Consider the following 15,126-nt stretch of genomic DNA (forward strand, 5'->3'; position numbering starts at 1 on the left):
AATTGCCAGAGTTGGCAGCACCATAAAATCTATGATGCTGTGGGTTGGATTTATGAGCCAAGACTCCTGAGGCTCTGAGATATTTTTTTGCCCCACTCCCTCAGCCCTGGAGGCACAAAGGTGGTTTTAGAGGTTGGCTCTGCCCTGGGAGAGCAGCTCTGAGCAGGAGAGGGGTGGCTGTGCCCCTCTCATCCACCCTCATCCCTAAGATAAACCTCACCAAGGGAGCTGCTGGTCCCAGTGGGTACCACAGCAAGGAAAAATCACACATCCATCCCCCCCCAAACCACTCAGCATCCTAACCTGAGACTTGAAATGTGGAGGGGAGCTGATAGAGGCAGACAAAGAGCTCTCTGTGCCTGCTCAGGGCATCTGCAGCCTCCCTAGGTAGGAGCCACAGTAACTGCAGGGAGGATTTTAGCCTAGGAAGGCAGCTGGAAAAACAGCCTTGAAACCACAGCCTGGGAATTGGGGTTTGCTCTTTAAAAGATGTTTTGAGCTGAGGTTGGGTTTCTTTCCCTCCTTCTCTGTTTGAAGGAACTGCACAGTCTGAGCTTATTTATTAGGGTTCATCTCTAAAGGCCTGTTCTGGTTCTGCCTGCTGACCTTTCACAGCTCCTTTCTGCTCTGCCAGAGCAACAGGCTTGCTCCAAGGCTCCTCACCAAAAGGGAGAGGTTTGAGGCAAGGAGGTGTCCTGCCCATGAGGAGGAGGATGGCCCACAGCTGCCTACTTCACAGAATCACAGAACTAAGCAGGTTGGACCTCCAGGATCATTGAGTCCAACCTACCACCTAACCCTTCTAAGCAATGAAATCGTGGCACTAAGTGCCTGGTGCAGCCTCCTCTTAGACACCTCCAGGGATGGGGACTCCACCACCTCCCTGGGCAGCCCATTCCAATGCCAAACACTCTCTCTGACAACAACTTCCTCCTCACATCCAGCCTAGACCTCCCCTGGCACAGCTTGAGGCTGTCTCCCCTTGTTCTGTTGCTGGCTGCCTGGCAGCAGAGCCCAACCCCACCTGGCTACAGCCTCCCTGCAGGCAGCTGCAGACAGCAATGAGCTCTGCCCTGAGCCTCCTCTGCTGCAGGCTGCACACCCCCAGCTCCCTCAGCCTCTTCTCACAGGGCTGTGCTCCAGGCCCCTCCCCAGCCTTGCTGCCCTTCTCTGGACACCTTCCAGCACCTCAACATCTCTCTGCAATGGAGGAGCCCAGAACTGGACACAGCACTCAAGGGGTGTCCTGAGCAGTGCTGAGCACAGAGGCAGAAGGACTGCCCTGCTCCTGCTGCCCACACTGCTCCTGAGCCAGGCCATTGGCCATTTTTTTTCCTTCTATTGCTCTGGGGTTTAGTTCTTGTTTTTTTTCCTTATATATCTTTGGGGTTTAGCTCCTTTCTTTCTTTTTATTTCCTTATGTTGCTTTGGAGTTTAGCTCCTTTTATTTTTCCCCCTTATATTTCTTTGGAGTTTAGCTCCTTTTATTTTCCCCTCTTATATTTCTTTGGAGTTTAGCTCCTTTTATTCTTTCCCCTTATATTTCTTTGGAGTTTAGCTCCTTTTATTTCCCCCCCTTATATTTCTTTGGAGTTTAGCTCCTTTTATTCTTTCCCCTTATATTTCTTTGGGGTTTAGCTCCTTTCTTCTTTTTTCCCCTTATATTTCTTTGGGGTTTAGCTCCTTTCTTCTTTTTTCCCCTTATATTTCTTTGGGGTTTAGCTCCTTTCTTCTTTTTTCCCCTTATATTTCTTTGGGGTTTAGCTCCTTTCTTCTTTTTTCCCCTTATATTTCTTTGGGGTTTAGCTCCTTTCTTTTTATTTCCTTATGTTGCTTTGGAATTTAGTTCCTTTTATTTTTTCCCCTTATATTTCTTTGGGGTTTAGCTCCTTCCTTCTTTTTTTTTCCCTTATATTTCTTTGGAGTTTAGCTCCTTTCTTCTTTTTTTTCCCCCTATATTTCTTTGGAGTTTAGCTCCTTTCTTCTTTTTTTTCCCCCTATATTTCTTTAGAGTTTAGCTCCTTCCTTTTTCTCTTCCTCTTATATTTCTTTGGGCTTTAGCTCCTTCCTTTTTCTCTTCCTCTTATATTTCTTTGGGCTTTAGCTCCTTCCTTTTTCTCTTCCTCTTATATTTCTTTGGGCTTTAGCTCCTTCCTTTTTCTCTTCCTCTTATATTTCTTTGGGCTTTAGCTCCTTCCTTTTTCTCTTCCTCTTATATTTCTTTGGGCTTTAGCTCCTTCCTTTTTCTCTTCCTCTTATATTTCTTTGGGCTTTAGCTCCTTCCTTTTTCTCTTCCTCTTATATTTCTTTGGGCTTTAGCTCCTTCCTTTTTCTCTTCCTTTTATATTTCTTTGGGCTTTAGCTCCTTCCTTTTTCTCTTCCTCTTATATTTCTTTAGAGTTTAGCTCCTTCCTTTTTCTCTTCCTCTTATATTTCTTTAGGTTTTAGCTCCTTCCTTTTTCTTTTTCTCTTATATTTCTTTAGGGTTTAGCTCCTTCCTTTTTCTCTTCCTCTTATATTTCTTTAGGTTTTAGCTCCTTCCTTTTTCTTTTTCTCTTATATTTCTTTGGGGTTTAGCTCCTTCCTTTTTTCCTTTCTCTTCTATTTCTTGGAGTTTATCTCCTTCTTTCCCCCCCCTTATATTTCTTTGGGCTTTAGCTCCTTCCTTTTTCTTTTTCTTGAGAGAGAGAGAAGTGAAATGAAATATATCTCTATATATATTATCATTTATTATATAACATTGTCATCATCAACACCAGAAAAAAAAAGTAACATCCTCGTTGTCGTTTGTTGTCTGTTGTTGTTGTCGTTCAAGCACTCTGTGTCCAGAAAGGCAGCAGGAATTTGGTGTCCCTTTCAGAGAACACAAAATAAGAGCAAGGAGAGCAAAGGGAAGGGAGGGATGGGGGAGGGTGGGGAGGGAGGGAATGAGAGGAGGGCACAGGGCTGGAAGTGGCAGCAACGCAAACTGGGAGGGGAAGGGGAGGAGGAGGAGGAGTGGTGGTGGGGAGTAGTGTGCCGATCTGCTGGGCTTTGTTTTGAAATCAAAGGGGGACCAAGAAAACAAAACTGAAAACCAAACAACCACCAAAAAAAAAAAAAAACCACAAAACAAAAACGAACGAGAAAAAAAAAAAAAAACCCAAACAAAACTAAAAGCAACCAAAAAAAAAAAAGGAGGGAAGGAGGAAAAGTCACAGCGAGGCTGATGGCTCTTTGGGCTGCGCTCAGTCCGTGCCCGTCCCTCTCGAGTGCTGTCGGTGAACGTTCACGTCCAGGAGCCTTGCGAAACGCTCTCGGTTTTCTTCTCCACCAGGTTGGTTTGTTGAGTTTGTTGCTGTTGTTGTTCCTTTTCCCGTTAATTATTTCGTTCCCTCTCCCTCCCTCTCTCCCCTCCCTCCCCCAGGGCTAAGGCTCTTGCGCATCTCCGCCCGCCCTTGTTAGCTGTTCTCGCTCCACTCTGGCACCATGCCCACGCCGTGGACCGAGTGGTACTGGTGGGGTGAAAGGGTTCGAGGCACGCCGTGGGAATAGAGGAATTCTGCTGGCTGTAAGCTGCTGGGAGGGGACTGGATGCCGGTTTGAGGTCCACACTGCCGGACGATGGGTTGGTGAGAAACGGAGCTTTGGTGCTGAAACATGCCGTGGGTGTCTCCTAGTTGGGGGGAGGTGTGGTTGGCCACGCTGCTCAGGCGGGGCATGAGTGGCCCGGAGGTGAAGTGGGCAGAGAAGTGTTGGTAGGGTAACCTGTCCATTGGCTGCATGGCAGACACTGTGCAACTGCTGTAGGAGGGCACACTTGGCCATGTGTTACAGCTGATGTCTTCTAGGCTGGGCACTGGGTCCGTGGGGGGAGCAGAGCTGGCATACATACATGCTTGGCGCTGGGCTGATTCAGTCCTGTATGAGGTGTTGAGTCCCTGCTGCTGGGAGTAACTGGACCTGTAGAAAGGATCTTCTTCTGCTGGAGAAGTTTCCATGTAGGGCTTCTTGTAAGGATGCTCGGTGGTGGAACATTCCTCATCTGTTGGGAGAGAAAACTGCTGGTAGTGAACAGCAATACTATGCCCTCGGCTGAACCTCCCTCTCCTTGGTCCTAGTTTTAGAAAGGCCACACTCTGAGCTGGTCACAGGATCCCAGATGGCAGAGGTTGGAAGGGATCCAAACAGAGCATCGAGTCCAAGTCCCCCTGCCAGAGCAGGGCCACACAATCCAGCTTAGGGAACACAGGAACACATCCAGACAGGACCTTGAAAGGCTCCACAGAAGGAGACTCTGCAACCTCTCTGGGCAGCCTGTGCCAGTGCTCTGGGACCCTTACACTCAAAAAGTTCCCCTTGTGTTGAGGTGGAACCTCCTATGCTGCAGCTTCCACCATTACTCATTGTCCTAGCCCAGGCAGCAAGTGAGAAGAGCCTGTTCTTGACCCCCAGCCCTCAGATAGTTCTAGGCATTGATTAGATCACCTCTCAGTCTTCTCTTCTCCAGACTAAGCAGCTGCAGGTCCCTCAGCCTCTCCTCATCAGGCAGTGCTCCAGTCCTCTAATCATCCTTGTAGCCCTCCACTGGACCCTCTCTAGCAGATCCCCATCCCTCTTAGACTGAGGAGCCCAATGCTGAATGTTCCAAACACTCCTCTCAGTTCTACCAGCATGATTCCAGACCCTTTCCTTGGCATCAGTCTGAACCAATCCTTCTGAAACTGAGCCTTACACTTGGCCCTGCTGGCTGCACTGGGGAGCTTAGAGCTCTGGGAGGAAGAAAACACCAAGACAAAAACACAAGACTGGAAAATACTGGAGAGATCCTGATGCTTGGCTCGCTTAGTGACACCCCATGTGCACCCCCACATTGCCAAGCTCCATGCTTCCTTTCTGCTGGCACTTCAACAAGAGGGGGAAGTTCTGGCTGTGGAACCAAGAGAAAGTTCCACTCCCAGCTGAGAGGCTCAGAGCTGATGCTGCTAGCTAAAAGCCTCTACAATGAGATGGGATAAGATTGGACACGAGGAAAAGCTTCTTCCCCAAAGAAGAAGCCCTAGAACAGGCTGCCCAGGGCAGTGGTGGAGTCCTCACCCCTGGAAGGGCTTCACAACCATGGACATGAGGTGCTGAGGGACATGGTTTAGTGGTGTGGCAGTGCTGGGTTAGCAACTGGTCTTGTCGATCTGAAAGGTCTCTTCCAACCAAAAGATTCTGTGATTTGTCTGCTAAGTGAGACAAAAGTGGAGACCACAACAAAACCCACACACACACCTCCCCAGTGAGCCTTGGCACAGCTGAGGCAATCGGATTTGGAGCTTCACAGCCGCAGCCTTTAGCTGTGCCAAGGGAGCAGGGGACATAAATCCACGCCAGGCTGTGGTGTGCTGTGTGCTGGAGCCAAGGGTGACAGAAAAGAAAAGTAAATTTCACAGCTAGAAACAGCCAGGCACAGCTTGCAGAGCCCTTTGTTTTCCTGCAGCATCCCCCCGGGGGCCAAGGGAGGGAAGGAGATAAACAATTTAGGTGAAGTCTCTGAGGCGAAGCAAAATGAAGCCATGAACATGGACTTATTTATTCACCCACAGGGTCATCAAATGAAACCCAGCCCTGCTGGAACGGATGGCAAAGTGCCCAGGGACAAGCACTTCACCAAGAGATTTTAAGGACAGAGAGACAAGGCAAGAGGAGCTGCTCCTGACCCGGATTAACTTTGCTGCTGCTGCTTCAAGCACAAGATTTCTGGTGCTAGAACCACAGAATCATAGAATCAAGCAGGTTGGAAGAGAGCTCCAAGCTCATCCAGCCCAACCTAGCACCCAGCCCTGGCCAATCAACCAGACCATGGCACTAAGTGCCCCAGCCAGGCTTGGCTTCAACACCCCCAGGCACAGTGACTCCACCACCTCCCTGGGCAGCCCATTCCAATGCCAACCACTCTCACCTCACTATACTTAAAGTCCTTTTGGCTGCACCCTTCCAGCAGGGCTGAAATTTGGCAGCACAGCACCAAAAAAAATGACCCTCTCCACGTTTTCTTGAGCTGCAATTATTTTCCACCCTCAAAACACAAAGAAAGAGGGGACTGGAGTGGGGGAGGATGTAGGAGAAGAAACAGTTCTACTGAAAAAAGAAGAGAGGACTAAAAACCTCTGTCCCCCCACTTGCCATATCATGAGTCATGCTGCTGGGCTGCTCTAACATGAGCAGCCCCATGTCCCATTCAGGAGGGGCAGGTGGGGAGTGCAGGTCCCTCTGGCTAGAGACAGCCACAGGCCCATTTTCAGAAGCTGCTTCTAAAATAGGTCCTATCACTGCCCCTCAGCTCTCTGCCAGGTCACAGAGTCCTAGAAGCAGAGAATTGATTTGGTTGGGAAAGACCTCAGAGGTCAGCCAGTCCAACCATCAACCCAGCATCACCATCAAACCATGTCCCCAAGCACCATCTGGACACACTCCTTGAACACCTCCAGCGATGGGGACTCCACCACCTCTCTGGACAGCCTATTCCAGTCCCTGACCACTCTTGCAGCAAAGAAATCTTCTCTAATCTCCAACCTAACCTTCCCCTGGCACAATTTCAGGCCATTTCCTCTCCTTCTGTCACCTGAGATGAGACCAACCCCCACCTAGCCCCAACCTCTTTTTGGAGCAAGAAGGTCTCCTCTCAGCCTTCTTTTCTCCAGGCTAAACAACCTCAGTTTCCTTAGCTACTTCTCACCAGCCCTTCCTCCAGAACCTTCACCAACTCCATTGCTTTTCTCCGGACACACTCCAGCACCTCAATGTCTGTCCTGGAGTCAGGGGCCCATAAGAAGAACATCAAACTGTTGGAGTGAGTAGAGGAGGGCCAAGAGGAAGCTCAGAGGGCTGCAGCAGCTCTGCTATGAGGACAGGCTACAAGATCTGGGGGTCTGATGCCTGGAGAAGAGAAGGCTTGGAGGAAACCTTAGAGTGGCCTTCCAGGATCTGAAGGGGGCTACAGGAAGGCTGAGGAGGAACTGTTGACAAGGACTTGTAAGGATGGGATAAGGAGGAATGGGTTTGAAGTGGCAGAGGGAAGATTGAAACAGGGTGCTAGGAAAGGGTTCTTTGCAGTGAGGGTGGTGAGAGACTGGCACAGGTTGAGGGTGGTGAGACACTGGCATAGGTTTCCCAGGGGGGTTGTGGAGCACAGAATCACCCAATGTGATCAAAGATCACATTGGGTGATTCTGTGCTCCACAACCTCCCTGGAGGTGTTCAGGACCAGCTTGGATGAGGCCTTGACAACCTGTTCTAGTGGAAAGTGTCCCTACCTATGGCAGGGGGGGGTTGGAACTGGCTGAGCTTTGAGGTCCCTTCCAACCTAAACCATTCTATGATTATATAACCGAAGCCTTTATTTGAGCTGTGTCCTCCTCACTTCCCAGTACACTGGGCCAATAACTACCCCTCTTAGCCCTGCTGGCCACACTGTTTCTGCCCCCAAGCCAGGATGCTGTTGGTTTGGTGGCCACCTGGCCACAGGAGCAGTGCAAAGGACCCAGCCCAAGAGCAGGATGCGCAGACCTAAAGCTCTCTTTCCGACCACTGTTCTATCACAGGAGGAACATCTGGAAGAGCAGTCTGGGCTCCAGCTTTTATAGTCAGCCTTGGATCTCCAAACCACCACTGAGTAATAAGAAGACTGGGGTGGAGAAAACAATGTCCTGTAAAACAAAGCATTGTTCTGCTAATCAAGTTTTCAGCAGCACACCGCAGGCGCTCCACTGGCCTTGGGAATCGTTGGCTTGGGCTTTGCCTGGTGAGTTTCATTTTGGGTTTGATTGGGTTTTAAATACAAAAAAGGCACATTCTGGGGGTGGGTTTGGTGGGTTGGGTTTGTTTGGGTTTTTCTGAGGCCTGACTTACAGCCTGAGGTTGCTGGGTGTGGGTTTTTTCCCCCCAAGGAGCTATTGCGCCGCTTGCCACAACCCCTCATAGAGCCGTGGGGCTAAAGATCTGCTTCCAGAACTCAGGGCAGGTGGAGAGAGAGACAAAATGCAACCAGGATTGCACCTACAGGTGATCCCTCTCTTCTTCTGTAAGCTCTTGTGGCTTCTCTAGAGCCAGGCTCACTGATGTGAAATGGCATCACTGCCCCAGATATTAAGATAGAGTCATAGAATGGTTCAGGTTGGAAGAGACCTCAAAGCTCAGCCAGTTCCAACCCCCTGCCATAGGCAGGGACACCTCCCAGTAGGGAGTGCTGATCTGCTTGAAGACAGGCAGGATCTACAGAAGGACTGGGCAGTGAGTGGCTGGAGAGCAGCCCTGAGGAGAGGGACTTGGGGGTGCTGCTGGAGGAGAAGCTCAACAGGAGCCAGCAGTGTGCACTTGGAGCCCAGAAAGCCAAGCAGAGCCTGGGCTGCAGCAGCAGAAGTGTGGCCAGCAGGGCCAGGGAGGAGATTCTCCCCTTCTACTCCACTCTGCTAAGACCCCACCTGGAGCAGTGCATCCAGCTCTGGAGCCCCTGGGACAAGAAGGATGTGGAGGTGCTGCAGAGTGTCCAGAGCAGGGCCAGGAGGATGCTCAGAGGCTGCAGCAGCTCTGCTGTGAGCACAGACTGAAAGAGTTGAGACTGTGCAGGCTGGAGCAGAGGAGGCTCCCAGGTGACCTTCTTGTGGCCCCCCATGATCTGAAGGGGCCTACAAAAAAGGCTGGGGAGGGACTTTTGAGGCTGTGAGGGAGTGGCAGGAGTGGGGGGAATGGAGCAAAAGTGGAGGTGGGGAGAGTGAGGCTGGAGGTGAGGAGGAAGTTGTTGAGCAGGAGAGTGGTGAGAGGCTGGAATGGGTTGCCCAGGGAGGTGGTTGAGGCCCCATGGCTGGAGGTGTTTGAGGCCAGGCTGGCTGAGGCTGTGTGCAGCCTGCTCTAGGGTAGGGTGTCCCTGGGCATGGCAGGGGAGTTGGAACTGGCTGCTCCTTGTGGTCCTTTCCAGCCCTGACTGATTCTATGATTCTATGACCTGGACAGGGTCAAAATGGTGCAGAGGAAAAAGAACAATCCATCCTCATCATCAGCTGGGACAGTGCCATGGGATGAGCTTATGCCAACCCTAACTCTCTAGTCTGATCCCACCACTCCTCACAGAGGAGATCCAAGCCAGCATGGAGCACTGAAGCCCATCTTGTGGTCTGTGGAGCAAAGCTGAGGGTGGGAAGGGGACATCTTCAAGTAAGAGAATGGCAAAAGTTGCTGTGGTGGTTCGAGGCTAATTGGAATATTTTGGCAAGAGAAATCAGATCATTGGCTGTGAAAAGAGACTAAGAGTGATGTCATAGCTCCCACACAATGATGAAGGCTGAGTTCAAAGACATCTCCACCTGCTCTAGAGCCTGGGCAGCCTCTCCTTGAAGACCCTCTCACCTCCTGAGCATCAGCATAAGCAGAGCGTAGGAGATAACTGCCTGGTTTGATCCTTGATGCCAGTTCCCTGGTAGCACTGCACTGTTCTTTAGCTGTTGTCACTCAGCTCTGGGAGGTGGTGGGCACCTCTGGAAGATGCTGGGCACCTCTGGGAGGTGGTGGGTACCTCTGAGAAATGCTGGGCACCTCTGGGAGATGCTGATCGACCTCCACTTCTGTTGCCGTTCTTGGCAGCCAAAGGCTTTACTGCTCAAACCTCAAAAAGCAGAAGGTTCTGCCAAGCAAGGGAAGCTGCCAATGCTTGGGAAAAGCTGCTCCAAAGTGGATCCAAGGAAAACTGAGCCTGCAGAACAGGGGTGGAAACTGGCTCCTTCACAAGGAATGCGATGATCTATCTGGCGAAGGAGCCTGAGCGCGAGCAGAAGCGGTTCCAAGGTTTCCGGTATTTACTACTTCCAGCTGGGTTGTAAATACCACACAAATGGCTTTTTAAATGGAATTTTCCCAATTCCAAGATTAAGGGCCACTCCAGAACGAAAGGCAAACATGTGCAATCTCTGGGCCCACCTCTTCCCTTGGTGTAAATCAGGAGAGCTCCCTTCTGATCCGTGGCAATTCCTTCCCCTCCAGAGGAAGGGGACGATGAAGAATGGGGCCCAAGTGGTTTAGGTTTATGCAGCTCACCCACATTCCCAGGGCACTCCAGTAGGTTCATCCTAACTTTGTGAAGGAGACACAATGGGTGATTATCACTAAGGCTGGTGGTTCATCCAGGATGGTTTCTAGCATGAGCCTGAATAGTCAACACCAGCATGCAAGGCGGATAAGAGTTGTCAGAGAAGAGAAAGAAAGGGGAGGAAAGAAAAGGCAAACTCCATCAAAACAAACATCCTCAAAAGAGAAATGAGAAGGACATCCCAGGAGATGAAACCCAAGCCATGTTAGATACTGCAGCAGTCAGAGGGTTTGCAGTATGGCTGCACTGCAGGGGAACATGACAGAAAGGCTTGTGGGACACAGACAATCCAACACCAAAAGCTGGAACCTTTCCCAGAGGCAGCAAGTTGCCAGCACTGCCTGCAGAGGCATCTCCTGATGGGAGAGAAGGATGCTCAGATGAAGCTGCTGAAACTGCAGTGCCACAAGCAGCTGAGATTGCAGCAGCTCCCCCCCCAAAGATCTCCTCACCGTGCAGGCAGGGTCTTCTTCACTCTCAGTGCCCCATCAGTAACCTTGATCTGGGCTCCACTGCATCTGCCCAAGCTGCAAACACCTCTAGCTGTAGCATAGCTCAAGTCTTGGCCAACTCATTGCACCTTCTAACATCAGCAGCATGTCCTTCAAGAAGACATCTTATACCTGACTCTTGTCCTCCAGGTTCTCTGAGTGAAAGAAAAGCTGGGTGGGGTGAGGGAGACATCAGTTCAGCCAACAAAGAGGTCTGTCCACCCTCTTCTTGAGGAGAGGGGAGAAAGGACTTGCTCCATCTCCACCAACCTCACCAGAGCAGGAAGGAGATGAAAGATAGATGCTTCTCCACAGAGTCACATCCAAACTAGATGGCTAAAGGGCATGGTCCCTGCTGGTTGCAGCCAGTGGATTCTGCCACATCTCTCTTCTCCTTCAGACTGCCAACATGACAACTTTTATAGCCTCCCCAGGGAGAGGCTGTTCCAGTTGCCTCTTGATCAGCATCACGAGCATCCCAGAGGACTGCCAAGTGAGATTGTGAAAGGCTGGGAGGGAGCAGAAGTTTAGCAGGATGGCTTTGGAGTTCACAGGAAGCATGAAGGAGAGGATAACACAAGAGAAAACAAGTCCCACTGCTCTAACTGGGATGTGGGGCTGAAATGAAAGACTGAAAGCAAGCTGCCTGCTGGAACATCTTGTTAGGCTCCTCTAAGCACAACAAGAGAAGGAGAGGTGGAGAACTAGAGGAAAGGCAAAAAGCTTTAGCTGGTCTTTGTTGCAGCCTAAAAATCCACATCAAGACCTGAGGCTACCCCTTGCTAAGACACAGGATTGGAGTTAAGCCATCCTCTCAAGGCCAGTGGCTCTGGGAAGAGCCATAAGCAATCCCCGGGCAGAGCTGGCATACAATGTGGGATGTCTCACCTTGAGGACTGCCATTAACCAGCACTCATCACATTCAGAAGGTGTCTGGAGCAGCAGCCCCATTGCACCACACTGGGGTCATTCCCAACGCTGTCACCCCACACTTCATCCCTGGAAGTGTTTGAAAAGAGACTGGATGTGGCACTCAGTGCCATGGTTTAGTTGATTAGATGGTGTTGGGTGACAGGTTGGCCTCAATGATCTCAAAGTCTTTTCCAACCTGATTAATTCTGTGATTCTACTTGGACACCAGGAATTGCCAGTTTGGGAGCTCTGGGATGTGTCCTTCCCCCTTTCCTAACCCAGGAGAGCATCACCTCCCTGAAAGAGAGGAGCCTTCAGAGATAACACCCCCTCAGAGTCCTGCTGCTCTCCCCTAATGTAACTCCATATCAGATCTCCAGGGTGAATCCATCTTGCCTTGACAGCTAAGAACAACACTGCCAACCACAGGGCTAAATCTTTGCCTTAGGTCACTGAGGAAGAAGAAGTTGAATAAGGGGCCTTTGAGTTGCTCAAATACAGACCTATTCTTCACTGAGCCTAAACCAAGACTTGACCTTTTGATTAGAAAGAAACACCATGAGATGTCAGAGCTGGAAGGAGCCATATCTGAGAGGCTATCTTGGAAAACAGAAGATACAGACCCCAGCTGGTCTCAAACCCAGCTCAATTGCCCTCTGTCCCTGCAAGCACTTATCCACAGCCACTCCTTTTTCCTGGAGAAAAGGAAATCATCCCCTTGAGATAAATCCTCAACCAGCTGAAGTGGAGTGTTTGGGGGAGTTGATCCAACAAAATCAGTACAGCTCCCAGTCCAGAGAATGGACAGAGGGGTGCTAGGACTCACCATGTTCTCGCTCCCATGTTTGCATAGTGGTGAGACCTGATAGCAGACAAGCAGGAGAGCTCAGAGAGAAAGTTTTATATCACACTTAGAGGCTGAGAGAGTTGGGGCTGTTCAGCCTGGAGAAGAGAAGGCTCCAGGGAGACCCTAGAACAGCCTGCTGGTACCTGAAGGGGGCTATAAGAAAGTTGGGAGGGACTTGTTGTAAGGGCTTGTAGTGACAGGACAATGAGCAGTGGATTGCAGCTGGAGGAGGGAAGATTTGAGACTGGAGAGGAGGAAGAATTTTCTTTGCAGTGAGGGTGGTGAGACACTAGCACAGGTTGCTCAAGGAGGCTGTGGATGTCAAGCAGCAATGGATTGAATCCTGAGGAGGGCAGATTGAGACTGGAGAGTAGGAAGAAATTCTTTGCAGTGAGGGTGGTGAGACACTAGCACAGGTTGCTCAAGGAGGCTGTGGATGTCAAGCAGCAATGGATTGAATCCTGAGGAGGGCAGATTGAGACTGGAGAGTAGGAAGAAATTCTTTGCAGTGAGGGTGGTGAGACACTAGCACAGGTTGCCCAAGGAGGCTGTGGATGTCAAGCAACAATGGACTGAATCTTGAGGAGGGCAGATTGAGACTGGAGAGCAGGAAGAAATTCTTTGCAGTGAGGGTGGTGAGACACTGGCACAGGTTGCCCAAGGAGGCTGTGGATGCTTCCTCCCTGAAGGTGTTCAAGGCCAGGTTGGATGAGGCCTTGAGCAATCTGGGCTGGTGAAAGATTGTCCCTGTCCATGGAAGGGGAGTTGGGAACTAGATGATATTTAAGGCCCCTTTCATCCCAAACCATTTTGTGATTCTATCCAAAGGAAAGGTGAGGAAGAAACATGAAAAAGGACTGGATGAGGCACTTAGTGCCCTGGTTTAGTTGACTGGACAGGGCTGGGTGCTAGGTTGGACTGGATGAGCTTGGAGGTCTCTTCCAACCTGCTTGGTTCTAGGAGCCTGGCTAATGCTATTTCCCAAGTTCAACACAGATCAGCATTTGAAGGAAGAGCTTGAGATGAAACCTTGGACCAGGTTCTGATTTATCTGAGCAGAATTGCTCATCTCAAGTGACTTCTCCTTTTTCTTCCTTTCTTTTTTCCCCCCTCCTTTTAATTAATTTCACTTAGCAAAGAGCTGCTTTGGCAGCTCGTGTTGGCTCTCTGTTTCCTATTAACTTTGTGTTTCTGCTCTTTAAGCCCCAGTGGCTGGTTTTGATTTACTTAGATGCATGGGGTTGGGGAGGGGGGAAAAGGCAGAGGGGAGGAAAGGAGAGGCTCAAGCTCCTGAGACCTCCAGCTTCAAGGAAGAAGCCAATGGTATCAGGCAGGACACTGCTTCTCTTTGATTAAAGCGTTTGGCGGCTTTGATAAAAGGCCCTTAACTGCTTGTGCCACTCAGGCCATCCTAGAGATAATGAGAGGCCATCAACCCTACCAGACAAGGACACCCTTTGCTTGTCCCCTGCACTTTGGGCAAGGGCCACAGCAGGCCAAAAGGGGCCAAGGGAAGGGGGTGGGGGGGGAGCTTATTACAGGGCAGATAGTGGTCTGGTGTGTGACAATAAGAGGAAGTGAGATAATTGGGGGATTGAGGGAAACCACCCATGGAGACACCACTTAATGGGAATCCCAAAACTGGAAGGAAGCCTCTGTCGATTCCTTATCACCTCACAATGGGGAGGGCAATGATGAATTGCCCTGCCAGGGCGAGCAGCCAGCAACAGATTGGCCAGAGGGGTTTGGTGCCACTGGGGGCAGCTTCTTTTCACAGCAACACCCAAGTTGGCAAAGCCTCTCAGGATCAACCAAGCCCAGCCTAGAACCCTGCAAGATTCACCTTAAACCAGATCCCCAAGCACCACATCCAAACCACCCTTAAACACATCCAGGCTGGGTGACTCCACCACCTCCCTGGGCAGCTCATGCCAGTCCCTTCTGGCCTTAGGGGACACTCTGGGAGGCCACTGCAACTCCTTACTCCCCCTCAACTCTGCTCTTGTCAGACCCCACCTGCAGTCCTGTGTGCAGTTCTGGAGCCCCCAGCACAAGCAGGACATGGAACTGTTGGAGCCAGTCCAGAGGAGGCCACCAAGATGCTCAGAGGGCTGCAGCAGCTCTGCTATGAGGACAGGCTACAAGAGTTGGGGCTGTGCAGCCTGGAGAAGAGAAGGCTTGGAGGAGACCTTGGAGTGGCCTTCCAGGATCTGAAGGGGGCTACAGGAAGGCTGGGGAGGGACTACTGACAAGGTCTTGTAATGACAGGAGGAGGAGGAATGGGTTTAGACTGGCAGAGGGGAGATTGAAAGTGGATGTGAGGAAGAATTTGTTTGCAGTGAGGGTGGTGAGACACTGGCACAGGTTGCTCAGGGAGGTTGTGGAGCACAGAAGCACAGAATGTGATCTATGTAGAGCTTCTGTGCTCCACAACCTCCCTGGAGGTGTTCAAGGCCAGGTTGGATGAGTCCTTGAGCAACCTGTTCTAGTGGGAAGTGTCCCTGCCCATGACAGGGAGCTAGCACTGGATGATCCTTGAGGTCCCTTCCAACCTAAACCATTCTATGACTCTATCTTGCATGTACTGCATCTAGCTCAGTATCTCCATGCTCTTCACCACCTGATCTAGGTGGAGATCACTCTGCTTACTGCAGGAGGGCTGGACTGGATGACCTTTACAGGTCCTTTCTAACCCAATTCATTCTATGATTTATGCTTTCCAGTCACAGACCTCATGCATGAGGGCTGCCTGCTTATCTGAAAGGGCCAGA

General features: G+C 50.6%; 1 protein-coding gene across 5 annotated transcripts in view; it reads right to left on the minus strand.

Moving 5' to 3' along the window:
- Window positions 1-3,112: 3,112 nt before the first annotated feature.
- TBX5 (T-box transcription factor 5) overlaps window positions 3,113-15,126 on the minus strand; it is a 165,717-nt gene continuing 153,703 nt past the window's right edge. For all 5 annotated transcript variants that reach the window (XM_064168470.1, XM_064168471.1, XM_064168469.1 and 2 more), the window contains one exon: window positions 3,113-4,024. In XM_064168470.1, coding sequence (XP_064024540.1) covers window positions 3,441-4,024 — 584 coding nt within the window. In that variant the 3' untranslated portion in view covers window positions 3,113-3,440. The remainder of the gene's footprint in view (window positions 4,025-15,126) is intronic.

This window comes from Pogoniulus pusillus, chromosome 30, assembly GCF_015220805.1.
Source record: "Pogoniulus pusillus isolate bPogPus1 chromosome 30, bPogPus1.pri, whole genome shotgun sequence".
Taxonomy (NCBI): Eukaryota; Metazoa; Chordata; class Aves; order Piciformes; family Lybiidae; genus Pogoniulus; species Pogoniulus pusillus.